This window comes from Syngnathoides biaculeatus, chromosome 10 (assembly GCF_019802595.1).
Source record: "Syngnathoides biaculeatus isolate LvHL_M chromosome 10, ASM1980259v1, whole genome shotgun sequence".
NCBI classification, from domain to species: domain Eukaryota; kingdom Metazoa; phylum Chordata; class Actinopteri; order Syngnathiformes; family Syngnathidae; genus Syngnathoides; species Syngnathoides biaculeatus.
The window spans coordinates 240,890-254,717 of NC_084649.1; the positions used below are offsets into that span (position 1 = coordinate 240,890).

General features: G+C 43.4%; 1 protein-coding gene across 1 annotated transcript in view; it reads left to right on the plus strand.

Annotated features, from left to right (window-relative positions):
• LOC133507006 (dihydropyridine-sensitive L-type skeletal muscle calcium channel subunit alpha-1-like) overlaps window positions 1-13,828 on the plus strand; it is a 75,210-nt gene that overhangs the window by 37,280 nt on the left and 24,102 nt on the right. The window contains exons 29-34 of the mRNA XM_061831516.1: window positions 623-670; window positions 925-951; window positions 1,030-1,155; window positions 1,897-1,962; window positions 2,102-2,193; window positions 13,649-13,808. Of these exons, the coding sequence (XP_061687500.1) occupies window positions 623-670; window positions 925-951; window positions 1,030-1,155; window positions 1,897-1,962; window positions 2,102-2,193; window positions 13,649-13,808 (519 nt within the window). The remainder of the gene's footprint in view (window positions 1-622; window positions 671-924; window positions 952-1,029; window positions 1,156-1,896; window positions 1,963-2,101; window positions 2,194-13,648; window positions 13,809-13,828) is intronic.

Consider the following 13,828-nt stretch of genomic DNA (forward strand, 5'->3'; position numbering starts at 1 on the left):
AAAGTTTTAGATGGATGTCCATCTCACGTAAAATGGCAGGAAAAAAAAAAGTGTTGTGTTTATATTTTTGTTCAGTGTAGTAAAAATAGCAAAGTAAAAAATAAGCAGCAGCTTTCACACAATAATGATGCAGGACCAGAAGCCACTGGGGGCTCGATATTTAGTTTATCTAGTTGCCAGCCAATCACAGGGCACATAGACAACAGTCACACTCACAATCACACACGAAGCCAATTTATAGTCGCCAATGAACGCATGTTTTTGGGATGTGGGAGGAAACCATAGTGCCCAGAGATAACTCGAGCAGGCACTGGGAGAACATGCAAACTCCACACAGGCAGGGCCAGGATTTTACCCCTGGTTCTCAGAACTGTGAGGCCATGGCTCTAACCAGTTGCTTCACCATGCCACCATCTAATATTCAATATTATACGAATAAATATCGAGATTTCATTTATCTATCTGAAAAATGTTTGTCTCTGCCCTATTTCGTTATTCATCACATTTTTTTGTGTGTGTTCTGGTATGAGTTGGAGTTGTATAACTGTTCATAGGGTAATTGTTTCAACACTCTCACCACTTTCCAATCAGTTGAAATTTCTTGATTTTGTTTTTCACACAGGCAGCACTAGTGTCCTCTGGAGGGCTTTACTGTCTCCATGGCTGTGAGGTAGCTAAATAAATAAATGCATTGTGTTTACATGAAACCTATGAAATGCAAATATGGCATATGATTATGTTGCAACGTTCTTAAAACCCAAAAGGCCCAAAATATGTGGCTTCTTATCATAATGAATCACAGATTTCAAAGTGATGACACAAAATACAAAATTATCTTGTATGATCCTGAAGTGTAAATTGTGCCGCTGCTGACATAACAATAAGCAATAACAACACAAGGAAAACTAGATGTGTTTTTTGCAGGCAGTGGATCCTATGCAAGCAATTGCGGTAAGTTCAAATCTAATTTAGTGGGCAATGAGTGTTGTCGATTGATGACTGATGACTTTACTCCTTCCCTCTATGTAGTCTTCAGAGAATATGAGTGTTTCAATCACATTCTTCAGACTGTTTCGAGTTATGCGTTTGGTGAAACTTTTGAATCGCTCTGAAGGAATAAGGAATCTGCTTTGGACCTTCATAAAATCCCTTCAGGTCAGTTTCATCTCACTGCTGTGTGCGTGTGCGTGTGCGTGCATGTGTGTGTGTGTGTGTGTGGGTGTGCGTGTGTGTTTGGTTGGTTAGTTGTTTTCCTAGGTTTTTGAACTATTCACAGAAAGTAAAATCCCTTCGGGTCAGGATCATCCCACTGCTGTGTGTGTGTGCACGCGCGTGTGTGTGTGTAATTGTTGTTTTATGAGGGTTTTGAACTATTCACAGCAAAGCTTCTGTGCAACATCTTGAGAAGCACTCTTATGGTCTTATGAAGTTAGACTAATCAAAAACCTTCATGGTTAGAATAAACTGTGGCAGTGTAGGACTCCTCTACCCACAAACAAGACCATGCAAAAAAAAAAAAAAAAAAGTCTGTTATATAACATTTACAAGCAAGGTCTAATGAACTTGTAAAGATTGAAGATTATATAGAACTGCAAACATACAGAGGGCTCTATTTATTTATAAATTGTTTTTGAGTCCAGGTCAAAAGGCCAACTGCACCTTGACTAAACCCCAGATTTGACATTGGACTAATTCCAATGTCAGCCCACATATAAACAAACAGCCATCCACAATGTCATTCACCCCTACGGACAGTTCTCAGTTAACCTATTAAAGGTTTTGGGAATGCGGGAGGAAACCATAGTGTCGGATGAAAACCATCGATGAAAGGATGAATAGCCCCCATTAAGTTTAATCCATAGTATTGTTTATGTTTCATTTTTCCTTTTGTTGCAGGCTCTTCCCTATGTGGCTCTGCTCATTCTAATGCTATTCTTTATATACGCTGTTGTTGGAATGCAGGTAAGAAAACGCATACCTTGCACATGTGTGCAATATACAGTATACACCTACCCAGTATATAGATTGGAATGTGGCCCATTAAACATAAGTCTTTTGTAAAGGGAAGATTATTCTCACTTTGATGGCATTTTCTCTCCAGATATTTGGCAAAATTGCTTTGGTTGATGGTACAAACATCAACAGGAACAACAACTTCCAGACTTTTCCGCAGGCTGTGCTGTTGTTATTCAGGTGAGTCGGAAAATCAAATGTAGAAAAGGAATGTCGAACAAGAGCTTCAGATATGTTGTTATTATTACTGGGCAGTCGCCCCTGTTGACTCCATTTGAGTCAAATATTCAGAATAGGAATTAGCTATAATCTTGAGCTGCAAAATGAAATGCTAAGTAATTATTTTACCATGTCATCACAACTATTTTTGTGCGGATATTTTAATACACTAAAACTTGTTTAAAATGAAAATAATCACAGTAAGTGTCACGTTTTTTGGCTAATTCTTTTGGCCCAAATAATAATGAGAATATATGCAGCTTTTTAAAAACAGTACATTGACCCCTAGTCTGAGTGAACAATTGCAGCACTTGTTGTTGCCAATGCTCACTGATAACTTTTAATTTTTAAGATGTATTTCAGCTTTGAACATAGGTGCAGTGTGAAATTCTGAATGGAATGAATATATATACAGGCAAGTACTTAAGTGCGTGAAGTCTTTGGTAAAATATGTTGAACGTGGGCCAACGAGGGAAAAATAGAATTTCAAAGTTGCTTTACCGGCACAGACTGGAGTGTCTTTGAAAATTCAGCGAGCAGCCTTGATGAATGCATGGATATTGTTACCACATATGTCAGTTTCTTTGAGGTGTGTGTACCAACAACATCTTTACGCACATTCAATAACAAAAAGCCATGGTTCACAGCCAGAGTTAGACAGCTCTGCCAGACTAAAGAGGTCACATATTGCAGTGGGGATAGGGCCCTCTACAATTGCACTAGAAACGAGCTGACTAATGAAATTCACATTGCAAAGAGGGACTATGCAGCTAAACTGGAAAAACATCTTAGCGCTAATGACTCCAAATCAGTCTGGCACGGATTACAATCGCTCACTAATTACAAGCGACCCCCCCCCCTCCTCAGTAGAAAACAAAAGCGAGCAAGCCGACAACCTAAATAGCTTTTGCTGCAGATTAGAAATAGACACTCCCACACGATGCACCCACCAAGCCGCACCACAAGCCGCACCACCTTCCACTCTACCGTTTAATATCCATGAAAGGGACGTTAGGCAGAGCTGCAAACAACATAAGTACAACAAAGCAAGCTCATGTTCCCATCTCATGTCAGTCTGCACAGACCAACTTGCTCCTGTCTTCGCAAAGATCTTCAACAGGTCTCTAGCACTGTGTGAAGTACCAACCTGCTTCAAACGCTCCGCCATCATAGTGGTCCCCAAAAAAGCAGTAGTCTCAGGTATGAATGACTACAGGCCTGTTGCCTTGACATCTGTGGTCGTGAAGTCCTTTGAACGCCTTGTGCTGGATCACCTCAAGAGGATCACAGGTCTCCAGATGGACCCACTCCAGTTTACCTATCGAGCTAACATCCCTCCAGATGATGCCGTCAACATGAATCTGCACTTCATCCAGGGAACCTATGAGAGGAGCCTGTTCGTGGGCTTCAGTTCTGCGTTTAACACCTTCATTCCTGAATTCCTCTCCTCCAAACTTTTCCAGCTCAGAGTCTCAAGAGCTGCTGAGACAGTTCTACACAGCGGTCATCCTATCAGTACTGCGTACCTCCATCACAGTCTGGTTTGGGGCTGCCACAAAAAAGGACAAACTCTGACTGCAATACACATCAAAATCACTGAACGGATTATTGGCACCGCCCTACCCACCCTTGAAGACTTGCATTCCAATCAAACTAGATCCAAAGTGGGCACGATCCTTTCGGACCCTCCACATGCTGGCCACCAGCACTTTGAGCTCCTTCTGTTGGGTAAGCGCGATCGAGCAATGCAAGTCAAAACAAGCAGCCATTCAAACGGGAACCATGATCAGGTAAGGGCCCTCTGTACAAGCTTAACATAATGTGGGACATTGACACACTCTTAACTGCTCGAGATGAAGAAGACTCTGCATCTTGCACATCTGTGACTCTTATAAGGAATAGTTCCTATTAACTGAATATCTCTTGTTCTTTGGTCTTGTTAGTTTGTTTGTTCGTTGTTCTGAATGTCGTACCAGGGCGGCACTGACTACGGGAGAAAAAATCCTTGTGTTGCCATTATAGGTGATTGTGATAGATTACTTGTCTCTTGAACAATCTACAACACTTGGACACTTTAGCATGTGTCCTCCTCCTCAGTAGACTCCTTTCCATTGGCATCATCCAATCTTATATAAGTGGTCGAACACTCAATTTTTTTACTCTTGATCCATTCACCCACGGCTATTGCCACTCAGCACAGCTGTCCACCTGCTCTACAGCTCTAAAAGTATATCCACCCGCCTATCACAGACTACCTCAGTGAGCTCTTATCCTGTTTGAGTGCAATCTTTCTCAAACTTAGCAGGCACATAAACTAATTCTTCTAGTTGGATCGAAGGTATACTTTCAAAACAAACACTTTATCCTTTGCGACAGTGACAGCTGTGGAACACACACTTGGTTGAGAGGGTCATCCATTGACCGAAGTGTTCGTTTTTCGAATCCCAGCTCAGATTGTCTGCAATGGAAGTGTCCTTGGGCAAAAAAATGGAACCTTGAATTTCTTCCAAGGGTGTGGCAGCAGCTTTGAAGATTGGATGATTGTCACCAAGTCAAAACAGTGTATGTGAGAATGGGTGTTTGTGAGCCTCTCTTAAAAGCACTTTGGGCTCTGTGATGGTGGAGATAAAGCACCATGTAAGTGCAATCCATTTACCATTAAAATGGACATCCATCCATCTTCTACCACTTTTCTGGGTAAGCTCACAGGGGCCATAGCTTTAGCAAAGATGCCCAGACTGCCCATTACCCAGCTGTTCCGGGGGACCCAAGGCATTCCTAGGCCAGCCGAGAGATGTACAGTGCTACCTCTACTGATGAACGTCTCTAGTCACAATAAATTCAAGCTATGAAACGTCTCCTTGGAAAAATATTGTCTCTAGTTATGAAGGAAAATCAGGATACAAAAGAAAAAAATAGGCACTGCATTTGCAGCTCCCAAATTCCACTAAATATTAACATCCAGTATCTTGGTTTGTGTGGTGTGATAGAGCTGCTGTCCCATGAGCTATCGCCATACCATCTTCTTGGCAACCCATTAGCTAGGAGAGATGTGAATCTTTAACCATGATGCTTTGCATTTCCCTTGGACACTCGACTGCCACTAAATCACGCTAGCACACATTGGAAAGATAAAACTTTTTCTCGAGTTTTTGTTTTTTTGCAAGTTTATTAATCTTTATTCACCATGGGCCCCAAGAAACTTTAGTGGAATTAAATGGTGTGTGTGTATGTACGTGTATTCTCTTAGCTGTCAAATGTTTGGCTCCTCCTCCATCCCCAATGATGCCTTTTGCTTGTCACTCACCCTTCTCTTTGCATAGTCACCCAACTTCAAAGGTAAATGAACATAATTATTATTATTCTTTATATTCTGTACTTTGAATGCTTATTTTTGGCAGTGAGTGAGTGGTGGGACAGGGTCGGGGGGCTGGGAACGGAATAAGCAAATTACATGTAAAATGCTCTTCTACTTACGAAAAATTCATCTTATGAAATAACTTCCGGAATGGATTAATTTAGTAAGTACAGGTACCAGTGTAGTCTCTCCAGGATATGCTGGGTCATCCCTGAGGTCTCTTTCCAGTGGGACATGACTGCCTTATAATAGCTTTATCAGGGAGGTGTCAGGGAGGCATCTGAATCAAATGCCCCAGCCACCTCATCTGGCTTTTCTCAATGTGGAGGAGCAGCAGTTCAACAATGAGCCCCTCTCAAATGATTAAACTTCTCACCCGATCTCTAAGGGAGAGCCTGGACACCCTGCGGAGGAAATTAATTTCCACCGTATGTATCCGGGATCTTGTTCTTTCGGTCATCACCCACAGCTCGTGACCATAGGTGACAAGAGGGACGTAGATCGACTGGTAATTTGAGAGGTTCACCTTTTGTCTTAAATCCGTCTTTACCACAATGGGTTCATATAAAGTCCGTGTCACTGCAGACACTGCACCAATCCATCTTTCGATCTCCCTCTCCATTCTTCCCTCACTCATGAACAAGACCCCAAGATACTTGACCTCCTCCACTTGGGGCAGAGTCTCATTCCCTACAATAGACAATTGCACCAATTTACCCTTTCCTAGGTTAATAACCTGGTTGTCATTGTCAATGTTGATATTTTTAGCTCACATAAATGATATCACATGGGCCACATACTTCCAGAACTGCAATAGTAATAGCCTTTGTCCCTCCTTCACAGAATGTTCCACTTTCATCCTTGTTCACATCCATGTCACTTTCCGAATTGGCCATTGAAATACAGTGACGAAAACAAGTATTTGAACACTCTGCTATATTGCAAGTTCTCCCACTTAGAAATCATGGAGGGTCTGAAATTTTCATCATGGGTGCATGTCCACTGTGAGAGAGATAATCTAAAAAGAAAAATCCAGAAATCACAATGTATGATATTTTGATCATTTACTTGTGTGTTACAGTTGTAAATAAGTATTTGAACTCCATTTGAACTGAAATCTGACCCTCAAAGACCTGTTAGTCTGCCTTTAAAAGTCCACCTCCACTCCATGTATTATCCTGAATCAAATGCACCTGTGTGAGGTCGATAGCTGCATAAAGACACCTGTCAACCCCATATAACCAGTAATACTCAAACTTGTAACACGGCCAAGACCATAAAGCTGTCCAAAGACACTAGAGACAAAATTATATTTAGGAGAGGATGACCGTGGCCATGTATTGTGAGATTTTGGGGGACAAGCTCTTTCCCTTAGTCAGTGCATTGAAGATGGGTCGTGGCTGAATCTTTCAACATGACAATGACCCAAAGCACACATCCAGGAAAACCAAGGAGTGGCTCCGTAAGAGGGATATCAAGGTCTGGCGTGGCCTAGCCAGTCTCCAGACCTAAACCAAATAAAAAATCTTTGGAGGGAGCTGAAACTCCGTGTTTCTCAGCGAAATAAAGCAGTGTGTTTTAAATACTTATTTTCTTCAATGCACAGTGTTCCTTCACTACAACACAGTTCACTTCACGCTCGCTATTATACAAATGTATTTTTGCGTGTGTAATTTTTTTTTTACAGTGTTTCAGGCTTTCTTAACAGCATATGAATGTGCACTGTGTTCTGTATCCTGAATTGCTAAGGGACTGTAGACCGTCGTCACCCAAAGTCAGAATCAGAATCAGAATCTGCTTTATTGGCCAAGTTTGTAAAAACACAAAGAATTTTTCTCCCGCAATCGGTGCTGCCCTGGCACGAGATTCAGAACAAACAACAACATAGTAACAAGACAAAAAAAGAAGAGACATTTCTGTTGATAGGAACTATTCCTTATAAGATTCCCAGATGTGCAAGATGGAAAGTCTTCTTCATTTAGAACAGGTAGGAGATAAGAGTGTGTCAATGTTCCACATTGTGTTAAGCTTGTACAGAGTGCCTTTACCCGTTTGCGATTCCCATTACAGACCAGTGCAATGACAATTGAGAAAAGACAGCAGTATAAAGTGACGAATCCTGCGATTGTCAACAAAATATATGACTAATACTAATACTGATTGGACAAGCAGGCTGTGAGTATGTGTCCCAACAAAGGCACAAGGCAGAAAATGGTTCGCTGATCAAGAATTTAATGACTTAATAGCTAGAGGGAAAAAACTGTTCGAATGCCTGCTCGTTTTGACTTGCATTGATCTGTAGTGCTTACTCGACGGAAGGAGCTGGAAGAGCTGGTGGCCAGGATGTGGAGGGTCCACTCTGGACCGAGTTCGCGTTGTCTGCAAGTCTTTAATACTTGGTAGAGTGGTACACACAATCCATTCAGCGGTTTTGAGTGTCCGTTTTAGTTGGAGTTTGTCTTTTTTTGTGGCAGTTGTGTAGAACAGTCTCAGCAGCTCTTGTGACAGACCATGATTCCTCAGAAGCCACAAGAAGTACATCTTTTGCTGAGCTTTTTTGAGGATGGAGTTGATGCTCGTCTCCCACTTCAGGTCCTTAATTCCCAAGAACTTGCAGGTCTTGACGATTGGCACAAGAGAGTTGGACAGGGTAATTATTGGGACCACCGCCGTGGGGGCCCGCTGGCCGGCTTTGTAGAAAGTGTTGTGCAACGGTTGCTGTCCTAGGACTTAGGGTGGGTGATTGGAGTTGTGTGCCACTCCCACGAACCCTGCTGCCGGACGGCGTGCCCCTCCCACAAAGCCTGCTGCTGGACAAGAGCAACTGAGCTCAGTGCAGTTCACTGAAGTCCATAGGCCATGGTTGTCAAGTGATCAAATATTAGTGCATCCTCCTCCTCTTTCTCAACACTTGTGTCCATTCTGTCTTCTTCAGTCTCTTCCTCTCATGCCTGTACTAAGTACCAGTGGCATTTGGCAGGCCCCGCAGTGTTTCAGTGCACCCGAGGATACGTGAGGCAAGATTAACAAAAACCGGCTGCAAGAGCGGAAAACCCTTTTCCAATCCAAAAATATTGCACTGCAGAAACTATCCCGCTTTTGAAACAGGGTCCAACCCATACGTCTTTTTAGCATAAAAAAAAAAAAAAAATACAAGGCTTACATTCAGGACCCATCCAAATGTAATTCTCGAAAGTTGCCACGCACTGTTGCCACACAACATGCTCAGCGCGACTAGATAGTAAGTGGTCACTGGTCATCATCGCCGCTTGGTTGCTCAGGTTGCTGTTTGACTTCCAGAGTATATGGGGTTACTCAGTCACTGGTGTTGTCCCGACGTATTCCACCTGGCAACCTCAGATAAAGTGTCACTGGTGATACGCAGTCAATATTTTTTTTTAACTCTTTTTCTTTTTTCACTTTTCCCTTATCTAAATTCGTTTTACTCTTCTCTCGCTTACTAGCTTCTGTCAACCATATTTCCAGACATTTGCATTTTTTACATTGTCTTCCAAATCCTTAATTTTAATTGTTTTGTTTTTCTTGAAGCTACTTTTCTCATCCTTCAACCTTTTTTTTAAATGTTGTAACTGTCAGATTCTTAAACTCTGTGTCACTGGAAGACCATAGTCAGTTACCCATTTTTCTAACCACACTATAGATTTCTCCCTATATCCCCCCACATACGGCTCATGATTGGTGATGTGTAAAATGGTAAATCCCTCTTTTTGATCTTATCCGTGGGTTTGCTCTTCCCACTCCCCATTTTTTGGACGTTCTTCTTTACCACGATAGGCGAACGTCTTTGAAATTGTCGGGGACTCCAAACCCCAATTGTTGGGTCTTGGGGACACGAACCCCTCATCGTCAGAGCTTGAGAAACCAACCCCCTCACTGAAATTACTGTAAACTCGGGAACTCTATACCTCTCGTTCAGGTCTTGTGGCACCGAAACCCTCACTTAATTTAAATATGGGGCCTTGAACCCCACATAGTCAGATGTTGCACCCTCAAACCCCTCACTGAACTGTACATTCTGGGAAGGGCTTGAAGCCGACTAATAAAATATGGGGACAGCAACTACCAACACCCATTAATACAAAGACAAGATTGTTCCTACCAAAAATTAAGAAATAAATGATAAAATTCTTTACTGTAGTTCTTTGTTGTGGTTCATTTGGAATCACGAGGTGATGGCCAATACAGGAAGGCAGCTGGGCAGTCGCCAGTCCTCATTCTTGGGTAAGGGCAGGACTAGTGCGCTTGTCCCAGATGATCAGTCACTGGTCCGGAAAGTCGTTGGATCAGTAATCCATCCTGGAATCCCACTTCTGACACCAATAGTTTTGGCAAAATCTTTTTCTGACACCATAAGCAAGGAGACAATCTTGTGTTTGTGGATTTTTATTCCAAAAAGAAAGGAAAGTCTTTGCAGAGAGAGGAAAAGGTACAAGTCTTACGTATTGTCACTCACTACTAAAGACCAGACAAAAAGTCCTTTCATCAAATGAAAGTGAAAGAGACAGAGCAAGACAAAACAAGGCAATTATCTATGTCCAACTGGATACACATGGACCTGGTAGAAACATCATATGAGGAACAGGCTGACAGGGAGAAGGAGAACTCACAACAGGACAAAACCCATTAAAGTTGAAGGTAGAACTAATAGAAAAAATATTTGGAATTTATGTAAAACACAAACCTCCAGCCCAGTCTGTCTGGTGACCATCCAGGCCACCCAAAGCGAGGAGCTTGGCTGAGTAGTTCAGGTCAGCTAGCATACCAAACACCAGGGTCCCTACAGGGCAACAGCTGCGGACAAAGCCCCGCCAAGGCGTGGTCGAGAGCCGGCAGCTGCTGACACTGGTCGTGCACCGTCGAGGCATGGTTGGGAGACGGTGGCTGCGGACACCGGTCGAGCACCGCCAAGGCGTGGGCGAGAGGAATCTGGGGCACCGCCGAGGGTAGGACGAGAGGCTGCTGGGGGTCGGGCGCCACCGCGACATGAGCGAGAGGCAGCTGGGGTTCCGGCGCCACCAAGAAATCAGCGGGAAGGGACTGGGGGTCCGGCACCACCGAGACATGAGTGAGAGGCAGCTGGTGGCCAGGCGCCACCGAGACACGAGGAAGAGGTGGCTAGGTTCATCAGGTGCTTCCTCAGCCTGCTGCCATCCAGGCTTGGTAAGTATGGATACGAGGTGGCAGATTGCACACGGACTCATGAAGGTGAACTGGGAAGCATGGGTGAAGTAGAGAGAGTCAACTGACTAGCATATTTTGCATGGTGTGACTTGGGAGGTGTGTGGTGGGAGGCATAAAGCTCTACATGGATGCTGTGGGTCAGGCATAGATGAGACCTGCGTACGTATTTGACAGCACGGGCAAGGCGGCACAGAGCACGTGCTGAACGTTGCGTGCCGGGCGCCAATGAGACATGAGCACGTAGTGAATGACATGCTGGGCATTGTCAGAACAAGACTACGTAGTAAACGTTGCGTGTCGGTCGTTGACAAAACGGGACAGAAAGGCCAACGCCATGAGCCGGGCATCATCAAAACAAAAAAGGAGGCGGCTGGTCGATTAATTTTTTCTCCTGAATCCGGTCCACAACAACAACAAACTCATCGTTGAATTCCTTCGCTCACATTGATCCTGGAAACAGAGGTGGAAGGCAGCAAATTCTTGAACCTGCGTTTGCAGGGCAGTGAATTCTTTATCCCATTGGTTCTCAAGTTTTGCATTTATTGTGTCTGAGTCTGCTGGGGCCTTGCATGGCCAGTTCATTCTGTCACGAGCATGTGACAAGAGGTTGGAACCAAATAGAGTCAGAGGCAGTGACATGATGTTGAGGGTGGTTTTATTAAAGGCATAGGTCATACACAGTTAAGCAGTCCAAAAACGCAAAGGCACAAAAACACGTGGCAACAGAAAAGATCCAAAAACGTGAAAACGAGGTTGGATTGCTACTAAGCAAAAAAGAAGACTTGACTTAGCTGTGGTGTCACAGGAACGCTGGCCGTGACAACGAGGCAAATACACAACAAGAGGCTCGTATACTCACGCAGACTAATGCAGTCTCATGCACAATGAACTGGCATCTGACAAATACAAACACAAGGCTTATACGCCTGGCCTAGTTAGTGTCAATTAGGCGCAGGTGAGGAGCTGCTGCCGGAGGGAGCTGCGCACAGGGCATTGGCCTGACAATGCCCCGACACGGGGAGAACACGCAAACTCCACACAGGCGGGGCCGGGATTGAACTCAGAACTGTGAGGCCAACGCTTTATAGCTGTTTCATCGTGGCACTGAAACAAACATCCTGTAAACCAAAAATATCTGTAATGAATAAAGGAACATAAATTAAAAATGGAAAAAAAAAATCTACTTCTACTACACGGATTTCACTCAACGGGTATGTCTGTGTACCTTTTCATCAACTTGGCTAATTCCAGAGGTTAAAGATGCGGTGCTTCCTCTTCTACGTCGTTTACATCAGACTCATCGTCAGTTGCAGTCACAACTAGCCTATTCCAGCCTTTCTGAATCTCAAGAGGATGGTTTTGGTTGTCACGGAAGCCCATGCTTTGATGAGCCATCCAATGACTTCCTGGAAAATGCATGGTGGATTCACCCGGAAGCTGTTCACTCCATCTGTCAACTACAGCAGGGGTCGGGAACCTATGGCTCACAAGCCATACCTGGCTCTTTTGGTGGTTGTACAGTGAAGAAAATAAGTATTTGAACACCCTGCTATATTGCAAGTTCTCCTACATAGAAATCATGAAGGGGTTAGAAATTTCCATCATAGATTCATGTCCACTGTGAGAGAGATAATCTAAAAAGAGAAATCCAGAAATCACAATATAGGATTTTTTTTAATGATTTATGTGTGTGATACATGTACATATGTATTTGAACACCTGAGAAAAACAACGTTAATATTTGGTACCGTGGACTTTGTTTGCAATTACGGAGGTCAAATAAGCCGAAATAAAACAGAATATATGTGCGTGAATGAGAGAGGTGGAAGGGGGAGGGTGAGGCTCCAGGAAGATGAGATAGCGAGGGTGGACAACTTTAAATACTTGGGGTCAACAATCCAGAGCAATGGTGATTGTGGTAGGGAAGTGAAGAAACGGGTTCAAGCAGGTTGGAACAGCTGGCGGAAGGTGTCTGGTGTGTTATGTGACAGAAGAGTCTTGGCTATGATGAAGGGTAAAGATTATAAAACAGTGAAGAGGCACCCGTGATGTACGGATTAGAGACAGTGTCACTAAAGAGACAACAGGAATCAGAACTGGGGTGGCAGAGATTAAGATGTGGAAGTTCCCGCTAGGAGTGAGTAGGTTGGATAGGATTAGAAATGAGCTAAATAGAGGGACAGACAAAGTTGGATGTTTTGGAGACAATGTTTGAGAGAGCAGATTTTGGTGGTTTGGACATGTCAAGAGGCGAGAGAGAGAGTATATTGCTTGAAGAGTGGTGAGGATGGAGCTGCCAGGCAAATGACTGGGAGGAAGACCAAAGAGAAGGTGGATGGATGTTGTGAGTGAAGACATGAGGGGAGTTGGTGTTAGAGAGGAAGATGCACGAGATTGGTTTAGATGGGAAAAGATGACACACTGTGGTGACCCCTAATGGGACAAGCTCATAGAAAAAGAAGAAGAAGCTAAATTCAACACATATCCATTCAGAATTTGATACACTTCCTTGTCTTGATTGTTTAAATTTTTTTCAGTGATTTTTGTTTTGTCTTGACTTTACTCTTTGATTGGATTAATCTAGTGTGCTGAAAAGCATCTTTAATTTGAATGCATTTAACAAAATAGCATCCGGTGGGAAGGACTAATGCGATTGGCTGACAACTAGTTCAGGGAGTGCCCTGCCTCCTGCCTGATGACAGCTGGGATAGGCTCCTGCACTCTCGCACCCCTCGTGAGGTTAAGCGGCTAAGAAAATGGATAATGAATATAGAAGGAGGTCTTGTAAAATGTTATTGCTGCACTTCTCGGTCTCAGGATATGACTTTGAGATATTCTCTTTTTTATGCTCCGCAGATGTGCAACAGGGGAAGCGTGGCATGAAGTGATGCTCGGAAGCATGTATGGAAAGAAATGTGATGCCAAATCAGATTACCTACCAGGAGAAGAGTTCACCTGCGGATCCAACATTGCCATCATTTACTTCATGAGTTTCTACATGTTATGTGCTTTTCTGGTGAGAATGAAAAAAAAATC